Source organism: Haliotis cracherodii, unplaced genomic scaffold (assembly GCF_022045235.1).
Source record: "Haliotis cracherodii isolate W230 unplaced genomic scaffold, xgHalCrac1.p SCAF_1, whole genome shotgun sequence".
In the NCBI taxonomy this organism is placed as follows: Eukaryota; Metazoa; Mollusca; class Gastropoda; order Lepetellida; family Haliotidae; genus Haliotis; species Haliotis cracherodii.
In genome coordinates this window covers 63,487,375-63,505,018 of record NW_027266264.1, presented here as the reverse complement: position 1 = coordinate 63,505,018, position 17,644 = coordinate 63,487,375, and the positions used below count along the sequence as shown (strand labels likewise).

At 40.0% G+C, this 17,644-nt stretch overlaps 1 protein-coding gene across 7 annotated transcripts in view; it reads left to right on the top strand.

Annotated features, from left to right (window-relative positions):
* The window catches only part of LOC139453836 (rho guanine nucleotide exchange factor 28-like), a 251,958-nt gene that overhangs the window by 172,726 nt on the left and 61,588 nt on the right, over positions 1 to 17,644 (top strand). For 3 of the 7 annotated variants that reach the window (XM_071235532.1, XM_071235321.1, XM_071235768.1), the window contains 4 exons: positions 3,818 to 3,868; positions 5,482 to 5,583; positions 8,060 to 8,077; positions 9,255 to 9,369. In XM_071235532.1, the coding sequence (XP_071091633.1) occupies positions 3,818 to 3,868; positions 5,482 to 5,583; positions 8,060 to 8,077; positions 9,255 to 9,369 (286 nt within the window). The remainder of the gene's footprint in view (positions 1 to 3,817; positions 3,869 to 5,481; positions 5,584 to 8,059; positions 8,078 to 9,254; positions 9,370 to 17,644) is intronic. The other 4 variants (XM_071235454.1, XM_071235380.1, XM_071235606.1 and 1 more) reach the window with 4 other exon arrangements.

Below are 17,644 nucleotides of genomic sequence, written 5' to 3'. Positions count from 1 at the left end.
GTGTTAGACTGACTGGCTTTAGTGTTAAACTGACTGTCCTTAGTGTTAGACTGACTGACTTTAGTGTTAGACTGACTGTCCTTAGTGTCAGACTGACTGTCCTTAGTGTCAGACTGACTGGCTGTAGTGTTAGACTGACTGGCTGTAGTGTCAGACTGACTGACTTTAGTGTTAGACTGATAGGCTTTAGTGTTAGACTGACTGGCCTTAGTGTCAGACTGACTGGCTGTAGTGTCAGACTGACTGACTGACTTTAGTGTTAGACTGATAGGCTTTAGTGTTAGACTGATAGGCTTTAGTATTAGACTGACTGACTTAAATGTCAGACTGGCTGTAGTGCTATATTGACAGACAGGCCACTAGATGCTTTAGTACATTGACTGACTAACTGTAGTGCTACAGTGAGATGACACAGACACTAGATGGTGTAGTATTAGACTGACTGACTATGATGTTATAGTGACAGACAGGTCACTACATGCTGTAGTATGAGACTACAAGCTTGACTGTTTAGAGTTTGACAGCTACTGATGAAGTACCTTTGTTGCCTGTGTGTCTTTTTCAGCCCTGTTTAAGCCAAATTCTAGTTTGTGATGAGCCTTGTGAGGTACTCAAACAGTTGCTGTAGTTGTCCAAACTTTGGTTTAAAGTGGTCATAGCTATTAGAAAGAGAATTGTTTCAAATTTCATCAAAACTGCTGATAGTTTGAGAGACCTATCAGATAATGAACACTAATTCTTAGCTAGAAACACTTCCCAATGGTTTTAGTCAAGAAGCAGTTTCGTTAATACTTCTTATCGTTATCGTTATCACTTTGAGAATTGAGTTGGCACGGGTGGCTGGGCAGATGATTTTAATATTTACAGTTACAGACTGATGGTGTTGGCTACTGAATACTCAGCACTTGGTATTAACCAGACACAAACCATGCACCAGCTTAATCACGCACAGCTGTTATACATGTGACCATGGTGACAATCTCATATTGATACTAATAGTGAGTGAGTTTGGTTTTACGCTGCTTTTAGCAATATTCCAGCAATATCACGGCAGGGGACACCAGAAATGGGCTTCACACATTGTACCCATGTTGGGATTCGAACCCGGGTCTTCGGCGTGAGGAGCGAACGCTTTAACCACTAGGCTACCCGACCGCCCCTTGATACTAATAGATTTGGAAATTAAGGTTGACAACATGACAAGTTTGCCCTGGCGCTGGAGTCCTCAGATTGATAATAAGGGTTATAGACATGGATACAAGGTGTCACTTTAAATATGTCTTGATATCTCACTTTTTTTACCTTCCTTTTGGAAGAGGGGCACGGGTTGCCCAGTCGTCTAAGGCGCCACGATTCGCTGTGCAGAGTTGCATCCCTTGGGCACGCCAGAAACCTATGATTGTGGGTTTGAATCCCGGTTCGCCCCGATTATGTTTCTAGGTTTGTCAGCACCACACCCGTGCTCGTGGGTTTCGCCGAAGTGGTAAACGTCTGAGACCTGCATCACTTCGGGCTTTCCTCCCACATTAAGCTGACATGCTGTGATATAACTGGAATACTGGTAAAAGCAGCGTTAAACCCAACTCACTCACTCCTTTTCGAAGATTCTTTTATAGTGAAAGAGATAAGCTGTAAGGTTAAACACAACAAAATATATCCTCAAACAATTACAATAATAGAATGACAGTTATCTAGCATGCTGGACATTGCCCTCAACCCTCTGTTTGTGTTCCCCTACAATAATTAGCAGAAACAGAACTTTAACATTAGCAAAGACTTGCCAGAGGTATGTGAAACTGTAAAGATATGTGAAACACACAATAGGAGAAACCTGCATATATGTGAAGACTTTTATATGTGAAATGCACAAAAGGAGAGACCTGAATATATATGTGAAAACTATGATATGTGAAAACTATGGCAAAATGTGTAACACAATTGGAGAAACCTGCATGTATGTGACAACTGCATATATGTGAAACCTATAATGATACGTGAAACATACAATAGGAGAAACCTGCATGTATGTGACAACTGCATATATGTGAAAACTATAATGATATGTGAAACATACAATAGGAGAAACCTGCATATATGTGAAAACCAGGGGTCCGGAAACCGTCATATGCGCCGGACATGTCCGATTGGGAATCTCAAATGTCCGGTTTAAAATATTGCTTACCGGACATTTAAATTTTTTCTGTCCGGACATTTTAAAAAGTATTGTCCAGACATTCTTAAATTTTGACCGGACATGATCAACAGTTAGGACTGAGCAATTTCTGTCTGCAGTTGTAACACAATGAAGATTATCTACACTGACAAGCTTTGTTTGTTTTGATTGCTGTAAATACATCGTACCTAGAACATGTAGAATGATAGTCCAATCGGTCAATCACTGTAATAGGCAATAAACTGAGTTGACACTGATTAATCGAGGATTTATTACTGAGAACATCTTGTTAATTTGAGTAAAATGTGTTTACAACTGTACATAAATACCTTGCATCATCGATGTACCTCATTATCCTCACAATGCTACGATACGTAACCTCAGACAAGAAGCGAAAGCGTGACGACAGCCAGTCGACCGATGCAGATCAGTCGAGCGGATCTGCCAAACCCTCAAAGTCTGAATGATCATTTTGTAAGTCGTGGCCAACGACTTTCACTTGGTTGACATACAATGAGGATTTGCAGATTTTATTGTTTTCAGTAGCTACTAGTATATTGAACCTTGATTGACCGCCATTTTGCTTTCTGTGACGATCGATATCAAATTTTTTATGGTCAATAATTACGTACAGATGAAAAAGTATTCAAATAACTATTGCTATCAACGATAGTTTAGGCTTTTGGATTATATTATCATGATTATTTGTCTTGTTTTTAAATAATCTTTAGTTTTAAAAAAAATAATTTTCCCGTGAGGTCACGTGATAACCAAATATGGGATAATAATCTCGATCCAAATGTTACGACGCGTACACTTGAGCAGACTCATAAATATTAATTAGACCGTTCAGAACGTTGACAGATCGTTATTATAACAGAAACAAACATATGTTTTCCATGTATATCTAAAATGATATTATTTGTTATTAATTGTCCCGTGAATTTTAAACAATTTAAATTGAAACAATTCATAATTCATCATATTATGAATACGTAACAACTTGTAATTTGTGTGTAAAAAGTCGTACTAAAACACGCTGTTTGAAGGGGGCGTGGCATAAATGAAAATGTCCGATTGGGATTTTAAATTTTCCGGACCCCTGGTGAAAACTATAATTATATGTGAAACACACAATAGGAAAAACCTGCATATATGTGACAACTGCATATATGTGAAAACTATGATTATATGTGAAACACACAATAGGAGAAACCTGCATGTATGTGACAACTGCATATATGTGAAAACTATAATTATATGTGAAACACACAATAGGAAAAACCTGCATGTATGTGACAACTGCATATATGTGAAAACTATAATGATATGTGAAACATACAATAGGAGAAACCTGCATATATGTGAAAACTATAATTATATGTGAAACACACAATAGGAGAAACCTGCTCAACTTGTGAAAACTGCAGGTATCTGTGAAACGTGCATCCTTGACGTTGCATCTGTATGTGGTGTTGTGACGTCAGTGTATGGAGGACGCCGTAGGAGCCTGGTGTTGTTGTTGCTGTCACTGCTGCAGCGGTTGAACGGGTGTTGGTGCTAGATCCCGCCTTGTTACCCCCAGTTGTGTTTTACTTTGAGGTTGCTGTTTTTGTTTGTTGAAACACAATGGTGTTATTTCAGACCCAGTGGCCAGTCCTATACTGTAATACAAAAACTCCTCCAAGATCATGAGTGAGTTTGTCGTAGGCATCATTCAGTTTCTGCTTGTCCTGCTTTCACCTGTATATCACACTTGCAAATGACCTGCTTGCATATTGCACAGCACTTCTAGCTATTTCAAGTTTAATATATTTCTTAATTCATATTTTTTTAAAATCCAATTTTAAAATTTTACTTGCATTTTTTTAAATCACCTTTTTGACCTTCTGGCATCAAACTAGCTCAATTTTTTTTTTCAAAATAAAAAATCTGTTTTCACATCTTGGCATTAAGTAACAATAGTAGTTAGGGTCAGATTGAGTTCTTGTTTTGGTTTAATCCCGATTTGAAACTTTAAATTTACACAGTAGAGAATACATTCTTTCAAGACTTTTGATTTCGTTCTTGAAGATATTTCTTTAAATCTTTGTGACTTTGGTGATGAAAGCTTAGAGGACTGTAAGCTTGGCAAAAGGGAGATAATATTGTACTCTGGCAAGAGTTACTCCCCTTGATGTGCTACTGCCTGTCTTGCTGTTTCCCCTGTGTTGTAGCAGTAATGCATGAAAATATGCATGTTTATTGCATGTTTTATGGTAAGGGACTTTCTTTGATTTTGTGCACCAGCATGTTGCATGCTTGTTTCAGTTGTAGAACATTTTATGGCATTATTTAACTATCTTAACAATATTTACTCATGGACCTTATTTTTCAGCCTCAGTGACCTTTCATCATCTTCTTATCCCTCTGCTTGTTGAATCTTTATACATAGTCCACCCAGTAAGATTTTGACCCCTTCTATACAAGCTTTACCCCTCCAATTAGATTAGATAGCCAGGAATAGTATAGGCTGAACCGCAACTAAACAAATAATCAGAAGACTACCATGACAGTTCATCTGCAAACATTTGCATGGAGTGATCATAGGTAGACTAAGTTAATACAGCATGTCATATACATAGTAATCAAATCCTATATACTATGTACTTTGCAGATTTGATGAGGAGAAACAGGTGGCAATGTTGTCTAGGTGCTGCTGTTTACAATGCAGAGTTGCATCCCTTCGGCACACCTGAAACCTATGGCCATGGGTTCATATCCCGGTTCACACCAATTCTGTTTCTAGGTTTGTCAGCACCTATCCATGCTTGTGGGTTTCATCAAAGTGGTCAACCTCTGAGACCTGCATCACTTCAGGCTTTCCTTCGCATTAAGCTGACACGGCTGTGATATAACTGGAATACTGTTCAAAGCAGCGTTAAACTAACATTCTCTCACTGATATTTGATAAATAAGTTTATTTTTCCTGACACATTATCTAAGCGTATATTATTTGTTAATATGGTAACCCTGATTGTTATTGTTAATGTCCTGACATTTTGTCAATCAAAAGATCTTATTTATTTGGTAAATTCACATGAAACTGGGAAAATATATATCATTGGTGGAGATGAACATTTTGTAAACGAAGTCTTTTAAGTAGTGTGTCATGTTCCCCAATGCAGCAGGTATATGTGCTAACTTCATAGTGGAAAGAAGGATAGGAGATGACAGAAGGAAAACAAACTTTCAGAAAAAACTCTGTAAAAGGGACATAGCGAGATAGCACAACATCTAAGAGTTAATACCACTCATCTGATTAACAGTGCACAGTTTCGGCGCCAAGATGAAATCGAGGAAGAAGATGAAAATGTTGCTCCTGTTCGTCGGCGTGGAGGAGAGATATCGCTTCAGGATTTTCTCAGCGAGTGAGTGGACCTGCCTTCCTCGATCCTGTTATAGCTGTTTTGTTTTCTTACCTGTGTCAAATCAAGATATAAACGTCATGTTCCCATGGTTACAAGACTTTGTCACTGCCCCATGTGTTCATCTTTTCACGTGACCTGTCTTTCCCTCTTGTGTTGGTGATCTCAATATTCTCTTGTAAATTGCTGTGATTCTGAGTTGAAAGCATTGTCTATTTTGTATCATTTGCCCCGTTCAAGTTTCGAGGTTTGTCAGCACCATACCCGTGCTTGTGGATTTCACCGAAGTGGTAATGTTTTGGACCTGCATCACTTAGAGCTTTCTTCCTGCAGTAAGCTGACATGCCGTGATATAACTGGAATACTGTTTACGTTTAACCCAAAATTCACTCACTATTTCATATCACTCAATGTTTGTCATTATGTCGTTCATTCATTTTAATTTTCATCATCATGTACCCTGACTAATTTCAAAAAGACCTTTTTTCTAATTGCACATTTTCACCTGTTCAGGTCTTTTTGCCAACTTTGGTGTATAGATAGGCATGCATAAAAGACAGTAGGTGTGAATGGTCAATGGAAGGTTAAGCAAACTAATGGCCAAATAACTTTGTCCAAGAAGTTGAGATTGAAGTTAAGACTTTTTCAAATAATAATGATACTGACATTAGTACATATGTCTCTAGTCAGCCGATACATGTGTCTCCAGATGTCCATCTGTCAGTCACTCACATTCATGTGTGCATCAGTCATTTTCTCGTGCATGGGTCATCAGTCCATACAGCAGCAGACCATGTAGCTATTCATAGTTGTGTCGACGTGAATCATATTGACTGTTGTAGCACAGCGATTGCTTTCTAGCCACGTGTCCATGGTGACTCATCAAACTGGTCTGTGGTGACTCACATCAATGATCATGTGTCATGGTCACTCACATCAATGATGATGTGTCTGGTGAGTCACATCAATTATCATGTGTATGCTGACTCACATCAATGATCATGTGTCTGGTAACTCACATCAATGATCATGTGTCTGGTGACTCACATCAATGATCATGTGTGTGGTGACTCACATCAATGATCATGTGTCTGGTGACTCATCAATGATCATGTGTGTGGTGACTCACATCAGTGATCATGTTTCTGGTGACTCACATCAATGAGTGTGTGTCCTGATGACTTACATCAGTGATCATGTGTCTGGTGACTCACATCAGTGATAATGTGTCTGGTGACTCACATCAATGATCATGTGTGTGGTGACTCACATCAATGACCATGTGTTTGGTGACTCACATCAGTGATCATGTGTCTGGTGACTCACATCAATGAGTGTGTGTCCTGATGACTTACATCAAGCCATGTGTCCATGGTGACTCACGACTTGAATATGTCAGTGGTGACTCACATCAAGTGATGTGCATAGCATCTTCTACATCTCCGGGGCTGGCATTTTGGTTAACCTAAATCTTGAATATTGTCACTGTGACTCACATCCATCATTGTTGGACCAGTGATTTGCATTCATCAATTTATCAGTTTGACTCATGTAATGTGTTGTGGTGTATCTTGTTCCCTCTTTTGTCTTTCTGACTCACCTTCATGTGAGTTCAATGGTGTCATTGTTGTGTTTATTCCCCAGTTTTCCATCTCTCATTACATCTAGGGCAGTGGTTAAGGTGTCACACCAAAGTCTTGTGTTCGATTCCCCTGATGGGTATGACATGTGAAGCCCATTTCTGTTGTTCCCCACACACGATATTGCTGAAATATTGCTGAAAGCGATGTAAAACGATTCCCACTCATTTTCATGATATCTGTTTCTCCAACATTCATGAATGTCACAGTGACAAAGTACGATCATATCGACATCCACCAATCCTAAGGCAAATATACTACTCAAAAGAAGTTAGAGAACACCCCAATCTTTCATATAACGATAGTTAATCTTTATGCCATAACAGATTGACTATAGTCATAAGAAAAATATTGGTGTTATGTAACTTCTTTTGAGAAGTATACTGAACAAAGTAAGGTAGGGATCATGAATATTTTTGGGGATACTTTTATAAAATTGTATGCTCAGTCTTTGCTACAAAAAAATATTTTCAAAATATTCAGGATCCCTATCTTATTTTGTTCAGTATATATATGGATGAAGAATAACCATGTTGATGTGTCATGACTCACTACTGTGCATGTGTACATGCTTTCTAGTGTCACCATTATGCGATATCGTGCCCGTCCATGAAGACAGTGTGTATGTTCTGTAAGCACAGATACCTAGACGCGTGTTTATTAGTTTTAATTGTTTAAAAAGACTATGGATGGCAGTGCATATATGTATTATGATATCAAATATATAGGAAACCCATGGTGTTATTGGCAAAACCGATACGCCATGACAAGTGACTGGAGAGTTAAGCTCCTATTAATTTTGGTTCAATGATACATGATTGCCCATTAATTCCTTACAGAACTCCTGAAAAAGAAAGGTAAAATTCTCTCTCACCCCACAACTTTTGCACTTCAATCCCTATTGTAGACCCTCTTCTCACTGTAAGGAATGACTGCACTCCAAGAAACCAACCAGCTCCAACAATTGACCTTTCCCACCGTCGTTACTGTGTCGGTTATACTCCAATGAAAATTGTTTCATATATGTAGTCTTGGAAACAATAGCACTTTTTTACCGTAAACCCATATTTCCTACCCATCCTCTGCACAGGATCACTGATCAACAAACCCCAATATTTATCCTTTCTTTATGAATCCTCTTCCGTCAAAGTCCTTGAATATATCATTGTTTCCCCATTTTGTTTCAGAGATCCAATCTCAATGTTCTCGTGACACATGTGGCTTTCAAAGAATATTCTTTGTCTCATGAGTCAATGTTTTGTTTGTGTATTACTCCATGGCTTTGTATAAGGCATATTGTATAAACTATTGCACAATTACTGTGGATATTTTATTTCAGAAACTAATATTGTTTTATAGTGTGTATAGTTTGATTTGCTTCCTAACCACGTCATAAGGCCCTAACTCTGCTAAGCTTAACAATGACGCTTTATATATAGCTTGATGTCAATATAGACACTTGTAAATTGGTTGTCAGAAATGTTTATTTTGCAGGTCACAATAATGTAATGTTTTCGGCACTTACATCTTTTTCTTCATACTTTTTTGTGTGATCTTTTTAGTTTGTTAGAAGAGTATGTTATCGAAAAGGTTACCCGGTGGAAACCGTGTTGACATTTTACATGTTAAATTTAGTTTAATTTACAACATACTCCTAGCAATGTCATCTATTTGGCTACTTTCTCACCAATTCTGCACAAGCTCATGCTCAGAATGATGTATGAAGGTAGGCTATGTCTGTGATGAAGAACAGCTTTTACAAGAGTTGCACAGTGGCATTGTGGGAGAAAACACAGAATCCTACATTGGTACAAAGCAAGTCAGTATTGATCACATTTAGGCACCAAGCTGATACCCACACCAAATATCACCAAACAACTTACAGTGATAAGGATGCCATACAATCAGAAAGAAAATAGCTTACCTGAATAGTATCACTACTAAACTATGTAGTTGAAATTCAAATGAAAATATTGTCCAAGGTCAAATAAAAGATGAATACAAGAAGGTTATAAGTATTGATACTCTCCCCAGATCTGCCAGTTTCGACCTTGAAGACCAGAGAGCCAAACAACGGAAGGAAGAAGAGAGGAAGAAGCGGAAACCCAGTGTCTTCTCTCGCTTCCAGAGCAGCTACCGGACCAAGAAGGTATGTGGCCATAGTTCACATGTTTTTATATTTCAGCATGTCTCTGTGGTCCAGTGAAGTGTCTGCCTGGAAAGGTCAGTGGTTCGATCCCCGGCCACTTCATACCAAAAGACGTTAGAAGATGTTACTTGTTACCCTGCCTGGTGCTCGGCATAAGGGGCAAAAACAAGGACTGGTCGGCTCAGTATTCTGTGTTTGACATGGGGTACTAGGGCTGGGATGAGTCAAAATTTACTACCCGGGTACCCAACACCCTATTACCTGACCATACCTGTGTACCCGCTGTAGAGATAGGTACAAACTGTGAGATTTGGAAAAGTATGACCTTAGCTCTGGCAAAATGTATTTAGATACATGTATAAAACGATCTGGTCATGCATACGCTGAAGTTTACTGCATGAAGTTATATCTGTTTTCAAACATATAAAAGTCAGAAGGAATGGGTGCATTTTCAGAAAGAAATGGGAACACTAGTGACTTGTAGTGTAACCATAGAGTTTTGGATAAATTTTGTCATTAAACAATACATCACATGACTGACCATGGGTCCGGGTAGACTGTGGATACTCTGGTCCTACTCAGGACCCACCCGACCCGAGTTTCCGTGTTACCCATGCCAGCCTTATGGGGTACCCATGTTAAACTGTGGCATGGTATCTCAGTGGGCTAGCAGTATAAAACCCACATAAGCCCGGACTGATACAAGCGTGCATGTGGCCATGTGAGTGCTATAAACTTTAGACTCTGTACAGCCATGGACAATGCTTCTAAAGTAACTGGTAATTTGGAACATTTTCAATATCTTAGTCACATGTGATTCTGTTTTACTTCAGGAGTTACTGTTCTTATGAAAGTGTGCTCAACTTCATTTGTGGGCAAATAAAGTTGTCTTGTCTCTGGCCAGGCTCTTTTTCACAGTAGTAGTATTTATTGTGCAGTGTTGTATTGATGTCTTGAGAAATGGGAAGTTGTCAGGTTGGTGGCTAGGCTCACTCAAATGATATACATGTGACTGAAAGTATACAATTCCATGTGTGCTTGTTTCAGGATAAATGTTGAGTGTTAGATCCAGTCAAAGCCTTCACTGTAACTGAGACAATGTCTCCTTCAGTGACGAAATCAAATGAAGCACCCGAAAAATCATTCAATATCCTCACATGTCAAATATTTCATCTGAAAATGTTAGATTTCAATGTATGAATCACATCAAATGTGCTTTTGTTTTATGTTAGTCATTATTTCATGGGATTATTTTATGGGAGGTCTGAAGTGTGAACGTTAGGTTGTCACTCCTTTGAACATGCAGCTGAATGCCATGAATGACATGTGATATGTGAAGGTGGTTAGTCACACCTGTGTGTTGAGAAGTTGTTGGCACTGTGACAGAGCTGCTTCATCAGAATGTATTGTGGCTGCAAGTCTGTCTGTTTGATTGCTGCCCACTCATCAGGGAAAGCTTTCTTCACTTGGTTTGGGTAGCCAGTTGGAGCAAGCTACCTTGTTCTGGGTTCTTACTGGTGGGTACATTTGTGAAGCCTGTTCTTGGAGTCCCCTAACGGATATGGCTGGAATAATGTTAAAAGCAGCCTAAAACCCATCTGACTGACTGACTGACTGACTGACTGACTGACTGACTGACTGACTGACTCATATTCTGTTTAGAAGTGCATGATTGACATCCATAGATCAGGTGTGTTGTTTGTCTGTGAACATTATTGTTAGCAATTTACATATCCTGTATCCTCTCTGTAATAAGAGCACAGGGCTTAGAAAATTGACGAAGGGGACACTTATTAAAACCATATACATGTTCAAATAGTTGCTAGTGATCAAGTGGTTGTGTGGAAACTTAGTTCAAGCGTTGGTGATGTATCTGATGATGGTCAGTAGGTAATCATGTATCCCTTCTGCATGGGTGGCCCAGTCGTATAAGGCACCGGGATTTGCTGTGCAGAGTTGCGTCCCTTGGGCACGCCAGAAACCTATGATTGTGGGTTCGAATCCTGGTTTGCCCCGATTATGTTCCTAGGTTTGTCAGCATCATTTCCGTGCTCGTGGGTTCCACCGAAGTGGTAAACGTCACCACTTCGTCACCACTTCATCAACGAAGTGGTAGACCTGCATCACTTTGGGCTTTCCTCCCACATTAAGCTGACACACTGTGATATAACTGAAATACTGTTAAAAGCGGCGTTAAAACCCAACTCACTGACTCACTCACCCTTCTGCACTGCTGTTTTCTGTAAACAAATCTGTATCATACACAAGAATGTATTGACTGTTATTTAAATTGTTTGGCCTCAGTAGGTGTCAAAATACTTGAATGGTTTAGAAATTGGTCAGCTTATTGGGACATGGCGCTTACTATGGAGAATATGGTTTTGGGGTTTATAAAGATGTATTGCCTATTTACAACAGATGATATCATCTTAACTTCCATACATCTTAACTTACGCATTTTGCATATCCTTTGATTCTTATCCATTCCTACAAGTTGTCCATGTCTGATTAGTAGTACCTGGGAGCTCCGTCTAACTGTTACTGTAACCATGGCTTGTTTACGCACTACCCCAGGCTAGCACTGTAGAAATCCATAACTGACAGTATAGCCATTTCCTACCATTACAAGCTAGAGATTGGGGCCAACTTGTGTGTGAGTTTCTTCTGTTTGAGGGGCAGTCGGGTAGCCTAGTGGTTAAAGCGTTCGCTCGTCACGCCGAAGACCCGGGTTCGAATCCCGACATGGGTACAATGTGTGAAGCCCATTTCTGGTGTCCCCCGCCGTGATATTGCTGGAATATTGCTAAAAGCGTTGTAAAACCAAACTCACTCACTCACTCTTCTGTTAGTATGTTTTCTGAAAGCATTTCTTTGTAGGAAATAAAGAATTTATATATTTCAACTGCTTATGTGAAATATGGAAAAATATATATGTTAACAATTTGGGTATCCAAAGCTCATTCATACTAACTTTTAAATACCATATACAAATTGCATGGAGGACACAATGTGAAAGGGGTCGGGTCTGAGGGTCCTTGTTTTTGCAATTTTACCTCATCAAGAGTAATTATTCGTTTTGTTTTACTGAAATTCACTTTAATGTTTATGAAATCTTTAAGCCGTCCTTTGTTTCATTACAGTACCTTAGCTGCCAACCGTAAAACTTTCTTACCAGATGCCACCTTGTTTTCTAGTTAACGAGTCAATATTCATCATGTTGCAGGTCAATACTGATCATGTGATGAGTCAATATTCGAGGTCAGTGTCAGTCACATGACTTCTTGGTCTACATTGAAATGTATTGTTTTGTCACAAGGTACAGATTAACCAATGGAATTGCAAGATTCTTGATAGAGGTATAACAAAACACTGATAAACAAAACACAGTTTCTGTCAGATGGTTACATTTGGTTTACTGCAAACATACGTGTCACGTATTGGATCACCAGCAGTAAATATCTGTATTACCCTTTCCGAGAATGCGGGGATGGGATCTTGGACTCGACGACACCGGTATATCGAGGCTTTAGTGTTCTTACATACTCGAGTTCTTGTCTTATGACGTACGCTGAAATGTATACCCGTTCAGTACAAATAGTGAAACGAGAAAAAAGGTGCTTTGTGTGAGCGGAAACAATAACTTGTTTACTACAGTTTTTATGTGTTTCTGCAAATTTGGCATATTTTCCTAATTGTAAATGGTTTTTCATGAACCCCTTTGGAAAATGAGGAATTGGTTGTCAAAGGTATCAGATGTACAGCTTGCAACTTGTAAGAAAAATCAGTCTGTAGGGTAGCTTGGTGGTTGAAGTGTTCGCTCAACACGCTGAAGGTCTGGGTTCGATTCCCCACCTGGATACAGTGTATATAACACTTTTCTGTGGCCCCAGCTTTTGTATCACAGTAATATTGCTAAAAGTGTAACACTCTTCTCACTGTTGTGAACGCCACCATGGAGCTGTTGTTAGGCTTCTGTCATGTCACATGGTTATTACAGCGCTGATATAGAATATTCTAAATGTGTGTTATTATATTAGCACTGTAAGATATAAATTTACTCACTGTTTGTTGATCCTCCTGACATGATGGTCAACTCCTCTCTTGTTCTGCCCATGCCTAGTGTGGAAGGTTGCGGTTTGTGTGTTTGAGAGCTGCCGTTTCCATGTTTTCGGCAACATGCTTTCAGATTTGTGATGCTGTTCCTTAGTTTTTAGTTACGTTCCTGTATTGTAGACATATGACCTTTTTTCGTTGCAGTCTCTGAGTTTTCATTGGTAGGCCTGGTGAGGAGTAATAACAAAATAGGACATCAGATGGTCAAGCAATAACCAGATTTATTACATGTTAAATTTTTAACGTTTGTATCGACAGCAGTTTTAATTAACTTTAACAGCTGCTGCACGCTTGTCAGTATGATATAACACATTTATATCATCGTTTTATGATTCACTCTCATCTTATGTGGTAATCAGTATCACATGTAGCAGGTTTTAATAAGCAATTAGTGTAATTAATGAACATGGTATGCCCAGGCTGCAGGAAGTGAGCAGTGAGTCACTGCTACTGCTCTGTCCTGAACCTTCATAAAGTGATCTTAGCACTAAGATTGTCATAACTTTCCCCAGTCTCTGTACTCCGTGAATATGGCTGCTATATTCTGCACCTTCCTCCACAAAGTGATCTTAGCACTAAGATTGTGATAACTCTCCCTAGTCTCTGTACTCAGTGAATATACCTGCTATATTCTGCACCTTCTTCCACATAGTGATCTTAGCACTAAGATTGTGATAACTCTCCCTAGTCTCTGTACTCCGTGAATATAGCTGCTATATTCTGCATCTTCCTCCACAAAGTGATCTTAGCACTAAGATTGTGATAACTCTCCCAAGTCTCTGTACTCCGTGAATATGGCTGCTATATTCTACACCTTCTTCCACAAAGTGATCTTAGCACTAAGATTGTGATAACTCTCCCTAGTCTCTGTACTCCGTGAATATGGCTGCTATATTCTGCACCTTCCTCCACATAGTGATCTTAGCACTAAGATTGTGATAACTCTCCCTAGTCTCTGTACTCTGTGAATATGGCTGCTATATTCTACACCTTCTTCCACAAAGTGATCTTAGCACTAAGATTGTGATAACTCTCCCTAGTCTCTGTACTCCGTGAATATGGCTGCTATATCCTGCACCTTCTTCCACATAGTGATCTTAGTATACTGTGTGGGGTATCCATGTTAGATTGCACATGGTAACTCAGTATAATTCCGGCATAAGTACAGACTAGTACATGCATGCACACACATGCACGCACACACATGCACATGTCTATAAAAGTGAAATGATCTTGAATGCAGCGTTAAACCCCATTTCATGTCACCATGTCATGTGAGTCAATATCCAGTGAAGAGTCTCACATATCCTTGGTACACATCAACCCCACAATGCAGCAATAGAAATTGGCACCAGTGCTGTAGTCCTTACCAAACTACCCAGTAGTAAAGGTATCCTAAGGACTAGTAGAAATTTGCCCATTTCAAAGGTTTTGCTACATGTTATCATTATAAGGCCTAGTGGACAAAAACTGTTAGTTTGTATCGCTGTAGTGTGTATCCATTATCAGCGCTACATTGTTTAGCATATCAGCCCTATCTATAAATGGGTGTGGTCAGTCTACACATGCCCTAATCACACGGTGAACATGTGGTCCTATGTCTACTAGCATGTACATTTATGCCAACACCTAAGCAAATTATAAGTCCTCCATGAATATTGATTCTCAGACAGTACAGGCGGTATGTAAACACAGTGACGAGGTTAGTGGACGTGAAGACGCATACATTAAATGACAGATGGACAACGAAGTCTATGTTCATCGGCAAAGTAGTTGGTAACATAAGTATTGGTGATCAATGGAGGCCATTTTTGGTCCAACAAACAAGAGATAATGAAGGAGTGCCAGCATAAATGATACTTGACGGCAGGTTCGTGTTCTAGAAAAAAGGGGTTCTTGTTTTCAATTTATTGCATTTGTATTGACAGACAAGTTATTAGTTTTCTTATATTTTGGCAACTTGATTTGGGAGTTTTTGTCGACAAATGTTATTAACATATATCAGGCTGATCCCTTTTCCGGGCAATTTACGTCACAACGAGATGTGTGATGGTGGTATGTTTCCATGGTAATGAGGTATCTGCTTTTTGAGGAGAATAACTCCATTTCAACATGTGTTTTTTCAAACATTTGATTTCATTGTAGCCAGAAAATGTTTTCCCAGCAAGCTTAACATTGAAGGGATGTGAGGGTAGGGGTGGAGTGAGTGAGGGAGATGGAGACATGGAAGAATTGAAGGAGTTAGGGATGGAGACATGGAGTGAGTGAGTGAAGTGGATGGAGACATGGAGTGAGTGAGTGAGATGGATGGAGACATGAAAGGAGGGTAGTGATGGAGTGAGTGAGGGAGATAGAGAGAGGATGGGATGGAGTGAGTGAGGGAGTGAGAGAAAGATGGAGGACAGGATGGATTGAGTGAAGAAGTGAGAGATAGAGGGAGGACGGGATGGATTGAGTGAGGGAGTGAGAGATGGAGGGAGGAAGGGTAGGAATGGAATGAGCGAGGGAATGAGAGATAGAAGATGGGATGGAGTGAGTGAGGGAGTGAGAGAAGGAGGATGGGATGGATTGAGTGAGGGAGTGAAAGATGGAGGGAAGAAGGGTGGGAATGGAATGAGCGAGGGAATGAGAGATGGAGGGAGGGTGGGGATGGATTGAGTGAGGGAGTGAAAGATAGAGGGAAGACAGGATGGATTGAGTGAGGGAGTGAAAGAGGGAAGACAGGATGGATTAAGTGAGAGAGTGAAAGATGGAGGGAGGAAGGGTAGGAATGGAATGAGCGAGGGAATGAGAGATAGAGAGAGGATGGGATGGAGTGAGTGAGGGAGTGAGAGATGGAGGGAGGAAGGGTGGGAATGGAATGAGCGAGGGAATGAGAGATAGAGGGAGGGTGGGAATGGAATGAGCGAGGGAATGAGAGATAGAGGAAGGGTAGGAATGGAATGAGCGAGGGAATGAGAGATAGAGGAAGGGTGGAAATGGAATGAGCGAGGGAATGAGAGATAGAGGAAGGGTAGGAATGGAATGAGCGAGGGAATGAGAGATAGAGGAAGGGTAGGAATGGAATGAGCAAGGGAATGAGTGATAGAGGGAGGGTGGGAATGGAATGAGCGAGGGAATGAGAGATAGAGGAAGGGTAGGAATGGAATGAGCGAGGGAATGAGAGATAGAGGAAGGGTAGGAATGGAATGAGCAAGGGAATGAGAGATAGAGGAAGGGTAGGAATGGAATGAGCGAGGGAATGAGAGATAGGGGAAGGGTAAGAATGGAATGAGCGAGGGAATGAGAGATAGAGGAAGGGTAGGAATGGAATGAGCGAGGGAATGAGAGATAGAGGGAGGGTGGGAATGGAATGAGCGAGGGAATGAGAGATAGAGGGAGGGTGGGAATGGAATGAGCGAGGGAATGAGAGATAGAGGAAGGGTAGGAATGGAATGAGCGAGGGAATGAGAGATAGAGGGAGGGTAGGAATGGAATGAGCGAGGGAATGAGAGATAGAGGGAGGGTGGGAATGGAATGAGCGAGGGAATGAGAGATAGAGGGAGGGTGGGAATGGAGTGTGTGAGGGGTGGAGGGTAGGGATGAGGTTAGTGAGGGATTGAGGGAGGGAGGGAGGGAGAGATGTTGTGATGGATGAAATGAGAGAAATGGAGTTAGGGTGGAGGGAGTGAGATGGAAGGAATAATGGCATGGATTAATGAAGGGTTGGACAAATTCAGGGATGGACTAGTCTTAAAAACAAAACCAACACCAAATATCTAAGGCTGTGAAAGCATGAGACACAAGGGACCTCATCTTCCCCGGAATCTACATGAGGGCTAACATAAATGGTTCAGGAATAACTGGTGATTATAGTTAGTTATGAACAAGGGGATTGCCATTGTGTATCGATCAGACATTGAGGACAATCGGTTTATATCTTATTTGTGCCTTTATTCTGTTTTGTGGTCAAATGTTCTAAAGCTTGATGTTAACTATATGAATATAATATTTTACTATATTATTCTCATTTTATAAGTATGTGGAATTTACAAAAGATTTCTGACACAAATATATTTGTTACAAAATGTCAACAGAGGGAAAATCATTTACATCTGGTGACATAATTAATGCATGCGAAATGTGCACATAGGAAAAACAATACCATTAGCATAAGGAGGCC